This window comes from Scatophagus argus, chromosome 22 (genome assembly GCF_020382885.2).
Source record: "Scatophagus argus isolate fScaArg1 chromosome 22, fScaArg1.pri, whole genome shotgun sequence".
Lineage (NCBI taxonomy): Eukaryota > Metazoa > Chordata > Actinopteri > Scatophagidae > Scatophagus > Scatophagus argus.
In genome coordinates, this window is record NC_058514.1 from 15,923,596 (window position 1) to 15,933,020 (window position 9,425).

General features: G+C 40.1%; 1 protein-coding gene across 1 annotated transcript; it reads left to right on the top strand.

Annotated features, from left to right (window-relative positions):
• The first annotated feature begins 1,619 nt into the window (after positions 1-1,619).
• On the top strand, positions 1,620-9,211 carry LOC124053720 (sorting nexin-4-like). The gene is made up of 14 exons (XM_046379152.1): positions 1,620-1,777; positions 2,258-2,382; positions 2,572-2,710; positions 3,798-3,947; positions 4,044-4,091; positions 4,184-4,239; positions 4,653-4,725; positions 5,613-5,674; positions 5,950-6,015; positions 6,177-6,266; positions 6,763-6,862; positions 6,997-7,142; positions 7,246-7,360; positions 7,469-9,211. Exons 1-14 carry the CDS (start codon positions 1,652-1,654, stop codon positions 7,514-7,516), a joined length of 1,344 nt encoding a protein of 447 aa, XP_046235108.1. The 5' UTR covers positions 1,620-1,651; the 3' UTR covers positions 7,517-9,211.
• The last annotated feature ends 214 nt before the right edge of the window (positions 9,212-9,425 follow it).

Genomic DNA, 9,425 nt, shown 5'->3' on the forward strand with positions numbered 1-9,425 from the left:
CAAAAATGTCCTCATTAGCCAACACTACATACCACCACCAGACAACTAAGGCAGATCAGTATTCTTCATCTGATTGGTCAAACGAATGATTCCCAGAGTCACTGTACATAGGACAATGAAGTACAAAATTTAATTTACCTCAAACAGAAAACAACAGGCATGTAACCACTAACCAAGCACACAAGAAACATTTCATATGCTCAATCTTGTAATTTACTAAAACAGCAAATACAGTGGGGATGAAACTCCCTGCTTCAGCACAAATGGTGTAGGAAACCAGCCACTCCTGAAATTATTTAACTGAAAACATGTGACTTGTTTTTTTTTTGGTTTGTTTTGTTTTGTTTTTTGGTGGCATATAAAATAAAATTTACCATTAATGCCAGAACAAATGCTGTGTGCCACAGATATAAGGGTAAACTTCAAGTGTTTCAACAATCCTGTAATTTTGCTTTTTAATACTGTTAATACATTTTAACAGTACTATAATTTATAGTGTAATTATAGAATATTGTTGAGCATGAGTTAATTTGTTTATTTATGGTTTATAGTGTAACCAAATAAAGTATGCCATATTTTAAGCTCCTGGCTCTGCTCTAATTGTGCCCCTCCAGAATTTTCGCTTGCATGATACCCCAGTCTCCACATCCTAAATGTCTATGTATGACTTACCAAACATTTGTATGTACTTGGATACCAGCACCTGCCCAGTCCACAATCTAATCCTAGGAGGTAGTGGAAAGACAGAAGAGAGAGCCAGGATGATGGAACAGGAGTCCAAGTTCAAAATGCATACAGGTTCAAGTTTCATTTGCTTGAAGATTGCTTTGAATTAGTATGTATGGTGTGAGGTCTTATGATTAACATAAGGTCAAATCTCAACAGAAATAGTGTGTAATAAAAAAGAAAGTTAATCACGCATTATGAATTTAACTTACATGTCACATATCATGGCTGCAATAAAAAAAAGAAAAGAGTGGAAGGAATACTCTCTCTCTCCCTCTCTCCCTCTCTCTCTCTCTCTCCCTCTCTCTCTCTCTCTCTCTCTCTCTCTCTCCCTCTGTCCATTAATGTAGCACATTAATGGGACAGACGTATTTTTAGCCAAATTCTTGAAAATCAAGAATTCATGCAGCTGTGACCTAGAGGTTAGAGAAGTGGCTTATGATCGGAAGGTCGCTGGTTCGATTCCCCCACCAGACGGGCAGGAAAAATTTGAGTGTGGTGGAGTGATAATGTCCCCACCCCTCATTAGCTGGCTGATGTGCCCTTGAGCAAGGCACTTAACCCCCAATATGCTCCCCGGGCGCTTGATGCAGCCCGCTGCTCCTGTGTGCTTCACTACATGTTGCATGTTGCATGTGTGTGTGTTTCAATCAGTGATGGGTTAAATGCAGAGAAGTAATTTCCCATCTTGGGATTAATAAATTAACTTAAATTTTAAAAAATTAATAAAAAAAAAATAAACTAATTGTGACAAAAAATGATTCAAAGGCTCATTGGTCTGGATGATACGGAGCTCCAGATGACGAATCTCACTCTTGGTCACTACATACAGTATATTACATGAGTCTGAGCAAACACGAATGTGAACTACAAGTTCCCTAGTGCAAGGAGGCTTGCGAGGCTTGGCTGATGTGATGCTCTGCGCATGCGCCTTGGTTCACCAACATCAGGAGGAAAGAGGATGGCGGAGGATGGAAAGGAAGAGTCAGTGGTTACTGACGACTATTCAGACCGCACAGCTGCGGACGGGAGCCACAGCTTAAACAACACGGTGAACAGTAGCTTCCTCTCCCTGTTTTCGTTGTAAAATTTCTTTTAACGTAGGCAACGCAACGACTACGTTACATTATAGTGTATTTGTTAACCATTAGCTTAACAGCCTGCTCAAAGCAGAGCTAGCTTAACCTGTAAGTTAGGACGGTATATTTAAGACAAACTATCTAAATGTGTTAGGCAATACACGTTTATTAGGCGTAATTCAATCAATTCATATCATATATCATCATATTTAACTTGTCATTCAAATTGTTTTGCCGTGATGGACACTGATGTCATGTCTGACTCACCCAGTCAGCTGTCATTTCTGTGCTAACACAAGTTTGCTTAATAAGACATGTTCATTAAGTTCATGTATGTTAGCCAGTTGCTTGTAGGTTAAAATGAGCAGACTGTTGGAGACAATAACTGTTGTAAACAGTCTTACAAAGAGCTGCTTTCGTTTGTTGTCACTGCCACTGTGTTAATGATTCAGATGGTGGAAGAGGGCTCCACGCTCCTTCGCAGAATGGAGATCTGTGTTGCTGAGGCCGAGAAAAGGAGTGGCAAAAACGCAGTGAGCATGCAGGAGACATTCACGGTGTACCTCATCGAAACCCGGTGAGGATACTACTTCCCTTATCAGTCAGTTGAAAGGAAGTGCTACGTTCTGAGCTTTGATGTTTTCATATGCATTTATCTGTACTTCCATGTTTTAGCTGTATGCTGCGTGGATTTATTTTACTTTATTTTACTTTCTTTTGCACAAAAACAACTGAACGAAATTGTCGTGTGTCTTAATCTTTCAAGGCCGATGGATGCGGTCGCTGAAGGTTGTAACCCAGCCCCTGACTCTCTGTGGAGGAGATACAGTGAATTTGAACTGCTGCGGAACTATCTAATAGTTACCTATCCTTACATCGTCGTCCCCCCTCTGCCTGAGAAGAGGGTGAGTTCTTTTTGGCTCTGTTTTCCAAACCCTGTTCACTGATATTTTAAGGCTGCAGCCTTGCTTTATATCCTTCAACATATATTTAATATAATATGACAGGACAAGGTAAGCAGGTTAAAGAATCAGCACAGGCAGTTTGATAGCAGCTACTGATTTGTAATGATTTGACTCTGCTGTCCTCATCCCCAAATCAAAACAAGCAGACTGTTCTTTTCTAAACAAAAGTTTGATAGTAAGTTTTAGTGTAGCGTCAACAGTAACTGCTGCTGTCTAAGTGCTTAGTTTCACTCACTATTTTGTGTCTTAGAATAAGCTCTGTGAACTTTTCATGGTGAAAATTCCCCTAAATGTACATTTCACCTTTAATATTACCACACTAACTAGATTAAAGACAGTCAGTCACACATGAAGTGAGACTTGCAGGTGTTGCTCTGATATAAAGACAATATATACACATCAGTTAAGTCTCAAATGAACAATTTTGAGTCTCCTGTGCCTTTTTGAAAAGAGAAATAAGCGGCATCCTGATAGTCTGCAGTTTTAAGGCACTGACGTTAGAACAAGTTCCTCGGTCTGATATCATTTTATTATCTGATAGTGCAATGAAAGTTTAGTAAGTGCTTCTCTATCTGAACTCTGCATTTGTAACTACATTGTAGATACACACACACACACACACGCTAGAAAAGGTGTTGCACCTGTTGCTTTGTTGTTCTTATGCACCTATTATATATGAGTCACAATTTTACTCAAGGTCAAGGTCTCAAACTTATCAAGAGCGTCTGTGATACTAGGAAGTTACCACAATTGTGTCTTCAAATCTGTAGCTAAACTTATGTAATGCACGGCAAACTCTTAACCCATAAGATATTGACCTAACTTTTCATCAGTCATGTACTTGAACTGATTACTTTCTCTCTCTTGTAGTACAGTTACTGGACAGAATGGAGAGTTGTACACTTGGCTCTACTACACTAAGGAACCACTCACCTATTTTTATTACAGTCTCCCCTCCAATCAGAGACCCTTTAAGGATGCACTGGAGGCTGAATCCATCTCTGTTTGTGTGTTCTCTTGCATGCAGGCAGAGTTTGTGTGGCACAAGCTGTCGGCGGACAACATGGACCCGGACTTTGTGGAGCGTCGGAGGGTCGGGCTGGAGAACTTCCTGCTTCGTGTGGCATCTCATCCAGTCCTCTGCAATGACAAGATCCTCTACCATTTCCTCACCGAGGTACACGCTGCAGCTCGCGGTCATTCCAGCAGGTGGAGTGGTCCTTTAGAGATAATCGGCTGATTGAATAACTTTATTTACTGATGTGTGTGGCAGGAACACGGCTGGAAAGAAGTGGTGTATGAGACAGGATTTCAGGCAAAGGTAGTGGACATATGTGGAGCTCCTACCTCTTTATGTTACCAAGCTTTTAGGTGGTCACAAAGATTAACAACCTCCTGTCACTCGTGTTGCAGGCAGATTCCAGGCTGAGAGCTCTGAGTGCCACCTTCAGAGTGAGAAATCCAGATAAGTAAGTTTGTGTTTCCTAAATATTATTAGTTTATTTTAAGTTGGAGCTGCGTGTTTGACTCAGCTGCTAATTAGTTAAGTGTTTAGAGATGGATTTTTATACTGAACCGGATGCAAAAAGAAAAAGCACTTTTTTTTGGGAACCCAAACCCATCAAATGTTTGAACTTCATGCTTGAAAAAAATGACAATTAATTGATGATGAAAATTAAAAAAAAAATGAAGATAGTATTGTCGACTAATCACTGCAGCTCTAGATCCATCCAGTGAAAAGAAAAGGTGAAAAAATGAAAAGAAACTGAAGCATGAACAAATGCATATACACTTACAATGTGAAATAACTATGTAGAACGTAGGTAAAGGACATTTTAATTACTGTCGTCTGTGCGTGTGTCTTTCATTTCTTTCATTTCAGACGCTTCATGGAAATGAAACACCACAGCGATCAGCTGCAGTCTCACACGTCTCAGCTGCTCCGGGCACGAGCAGTAAGTCTCTCGTTCTACATGTCGCTCTCTCTCAGACACACACACACACACATACACGTAGATTTCACTTTTGTTCGCTTAAGACATAAATCTTTCACATCAAAATTTCCTCCTGATTTCAATCTTTAAACCTGTGATGACTCATTTTTCTGACCACTCGGGGGCGGCAAACAGGAGTCGTCAATCCAACATTCACGGTTCATCACCTTTTTAGTTAATCTGGAGAACTTTTTTTCTTGGAAACAGCTGATAATTTTCACACCTGCTAGTTACAGAGCAGCACTAGCGGTCATTTGGATGTTAACTTGCAGCATGTTGTATTGACCCAGTTCTCAGTGTAGTTCATCTTCCGTTCAATTGTCACCAGCTGAGTCAAAACTCTGCTGTGGAATGTGGGACTTTCTGAACAATTAGCAGAGATGGGATGCAATTTGTACTCGCTGTGCTTGTAAATGATTGAAATTAAAATTTGTTTACATTGGTTTAACTGTGGGGCGGCACGGTGGTGCAGTGGTTAGCACTGTCGCCTCATAGCAAGAGGGTTGCAGGTTCGAATCCCGGTCTGGGTCCTTCTATGTGGAGTTTGCATGTTCTCCCTGTGCCTGCGTGGGTTTTCTACAGGTTCTCCGGCTTCCTCCCACAATACCAAAAACATGCACATTAGGTTAATTGGCTACTCTAAATTGCCCCTAGGTGAGAGTGTGAGAGTGTGTGGTTGTCTGTCTTTGTGTGTTGGCCCTGCGATTGACTGGCGACCAGTCCAGGGTGAACCCCGCCTCTCGCCCGTAGTCAGCTGGGATAGGCTCCAGCTCCCCCTGACGGATAAGCGGTATAGAAAATGGATGGATGGATGGTTTAACTGTCATTTATGTTTTTGTCTCTTCTAGAGGGTTGCAGATCGACTCTACGGTGTTTACAAGGTCCATGGGAACTATGGAAGAGTCTTCAGGTTCGACACATGACTGAAAAAGGATCATTCAATCAGCTAATGACAAAAAAAAACCACTCAGCGCTACTTTTGAAAAATTTTATTCAGTCCCAGTATTCAGGAGCATAAATGTGACCATCATAATGTTCTAGTGAAAATGAATTCACATACAATAACATTAATGCAGTTTTTCAAGACAAGTAATTCATCAAATGCAGCGTGTGTGTGTGTGTGTGTGACAGCCTCACCTTTCTGATTTGCAAATGTGCATGTGTGCATCTGTGTGCTCATTGCAGTGAGTGGAGCGCCATCGAGAAAGAGATGGGAGATGGACTGCAAAGTGCCGGTCATCATATGGATGCGTAAGTGTTTTGTTCTATTTGGTTCTCTGCCATTTCAATTTAATGCGGTTCCTTCACGGACATTAGCTTTATATTTAACACATACTGTAGGATTCTTATTGCCACTAGCAGCTCTGTTCCATATGCAAACAGGTGTGTTTTTTTTTGTCACACACCTGTAGATATGCCACCTCAATAGATGATATCTTAGAAGAAGAGGAACATTATGCAGACCAAATGAAAGAATATCTCTTCTATGCTGAAGCTCTGAGGTAAGACCCACTTTCAGCATTTAGATCATCTGATCACCTGTGTATATGTTCTGTATATGTAGCATTAAGGGGACTACAAACTTCAATTTCGTTGTGCATCCTTGAGTCACTGGTGTGTTGCTATAGTGTGCTCTTTCACATTCAGCCAAAAGCTTGTAGTGTAGCGCCCAACTGTGGTCAAATATAGTAAAGAAACAGTCTGATTTTGATTGGTCTTTACTTTAGCCTACTTGCACCAAACCACTGAAACATCGCTGGAGCTGCCCCCAGTACCTGAGGATCAGATTGGAACATCTCTAATTAAGACTATCATAAAGCTCATAGTTCCTATATATAATGCTGAAATATTACTTGCTTGTATTTCATTCATGAACTTATTAATGTCTTAATGTATCACATCTGTATTTACTGGACATTGGCTCGTTTTTGTTCCTCTGCTTTGCTGAAGGCTTGCATTCAAGTGCATATTGATATTATGTACACTTTGGTTTGGCAGGGCAGTGTGCAGGAAACATGAGCTTGCCCAGTTTGAGCTTGAGATGGCCTCCCAGGACCTCATCTCCAAGAAGCAGCAACGTGAGGAGCTGGCCACAGGGGTACAATATGTTATGTGTTCCTTTACTCTTCTAATGCCTGTTATTCTTGTGCAGTTATTGCTGAATTTTTTTAATGACAGAGATGTTCACAACTTCCAAACTCACCCAGTTTTCTGTGTCTTTGTGTTCCCCAGATTGTGCGGACATTCTCCTTCAAAGGCATGACCAACAAGCTTTTCGGCCAAGAGGCACCTGAGCAGAGGGAGGCCCGGCTGAAGCTCCTGGAGGAGCTGATAGCAGAGGGTGAAGAGATTGTCAAAGAGAAAACGGTGGAGTGCGAGTGAGTGAGTGAATCACGCTGTGATTGTGCGATTTTAAAGATGCCGTCACCACCTTCATGTGCATGTGTGTCTGTGTGCTTTGTTTGATGTGTTTTACTGCAGAGAGCATGTTGAAAAGGCCTGGGTGGACATGCAACGCTTCCAGGAGCAGAAAGACAAAGATCTGCGGGAAGCGCTCATCAACTATGCTGTCATGCAAATCAGCATGTGCAAAAAGGTACAAGACAGCATGTCAGCTTTCTGAAGTTTACAGGACAACTGTCTTGTTAGCATGTTCGTGATAAGCGTGACAAATGTGTGACAAATTTCTTTTCTGTTGCTGCAGGGAATACAAGTATGGAGCAACGCCAAAGAATGTTTCCTCAAGATGTAAAGCTGAAGCCATATTCAAAAGACATCCACCTTCAGTGATGCTCAGGTGTGGACGCTGGGAAAAGATGCTAACGTCCCCTGACTGAGGTTTGGACCGCAGTAAAGTAACAAAGTTATGAGATAATTTGATTTCAAGAATTTACACAGAATTGGCTCACGTGCTACTAATTTGCAATAGTGATCTACATTCACTGTTAACCTTGTGAGGAGTGAAAAGGCATAAGGAGATAGTGAGAAGGTATGTGTGTGTGGAGGAACTCAAAGCACATGACTTGGACACTGGACACCAGGGTTCACAGAATTGACTTTTTTTTGGAGCTTGACCCAAAAAGGGATAAAGAGACAGTTTATCTCAAACACTTTTTCATAAATTGAAACCGTTCTGTTTTAAATTCTCTTTCTTCTCAGTCACTCACAACTTTATGGAAAAGCAATGCTAAATTACTCGTTCAGTTTGTTTAGGGGTGGTGAAGAGTGTCTGTCAAACTCTGCTACTAACCAGAGTTTGTGCTGTCTGTTAAGGAGAGTCTTGTCCAATTCCAAATGGATTCTGGTGTGGTTTGTTTATGGTGTGAAATTTTGCGATAGTAGAATTAAATGCTAAATAAAGTAAAAAGTGAACTATCAGACAAAGGTGATTTTAGACTGTCTTCAGGGGTGCAGGATGCCTTTTTTGTGTCTTTGTCTAATGATTTGTCTAATAATGCCCATATCAATCAGTTAGATCAATATCATGAGAGAGCACACGGTAAACAAACTCACCAGGTTCAATGAAGTGCAGCATGACTTGCAATCATCTGGGGATTCATGTTTACTTGTCTTTTCTCATTTGTAATAAATGATTGAGAACCAAATTAGACCAGAACTAAGAGAGAAGAAATGTGTCATATTTGACCTTCATCCAAACCAAATGAACTGAACTCAAGGTGTGAAAGTGCCAAAGCATAACTAAGGTGCACCCATTCCAATTGGTATCAGATTTTTGGTGCTCAAGTGCGACGTCTAGTGGCTAAAAATAATCTCATACATAACCATAACCTTTAAAAACCAATGAAAATATGATGCAAAGAAACATCATTTAAGTGACATTACCATTCCCCTCTGCTGTGAGGTAACTGCTTACATTTCTGCTTTAAATGAATTAGTCAAGGTGAAGAGGCTACATTACATGTACTGATGTACAGAAAGCTGCACATAAGGTTCCTCATATTCAGTCTGAGATGATTTTATTAGAGTTTAATTGAATTTAACTGTTTATTGACTGAAATGTTTTCTCGTACATGTTCCATATGTTATTTAAATAACATTTCATGTTTTTGGTGCTTGTCAGCAATAAGTTTTTTGAGTGTATTTATGAAGTTTTCATAATTCCATTTGTCTTTACTCTTATATTTACATTTTTAATGCTCAGTTTGGATCTTGCGATTGTTTGTTTTATTTATTTGAATAAAATTGTGTCACACCTCTGCATGTATTCTTATTTCGTTATTCTGACTGCACGTCATACTGTGGCTGATACTGCTATTTTTCCACCTAACTGAAGACATCATCAAGTCTGTAGTGGAATGAACATATTATTATGCCTTCTCTTATTGTGATGGCCCACTGGCAGAGGCAAAGTGAAAATACAATGCTTTTCTAAATGTTACCATTCACTGGGCAAAGTAAGAAAATTACAGCAATTTCTCAAATATAATGGAGTAAAAAATATTTCTCTCTGACATGTGGTGAGTTGGAAATAAAGTAAAATAAATAAATAAACAAAAATACTCAAAAGTACAAGAACCTCAAAACTGTATGTAAATGTTTCCACCATTGCTAATAAAAAGCTCCAGCAGTACAAGATGAACCGTCTTATTGGCTGAAATGGCCAAAAGCTGAGCTGTGTATTAATTCTCGGCCATTTGATA

Bases quoted from the DNA above. Each gene is read 5' to 3' on its own strand.
- LOC124053720 (XM_046379152.1), top strand. From the start codon at position 1,652: ATGCGCCTTGGTTCACCAACATCAGGAGGAAAGAGGATGGCGGAGGAT. The intron at 2,711-3,797 runs GTGAGTTCTTTT...TCTTGCATGCAG, and splicing joins CCCCTCTGCCTGAGAAGAGG to GCAGAGTTTGTGTGGCACAA. The intron at 6,863-6,996 runs GTACAATATGTT...TGTGTTCCCCAG, and splicing joins GTGAGGAGCTGGCCACAGGG to ATTGTGCGGACATTCTCCTT.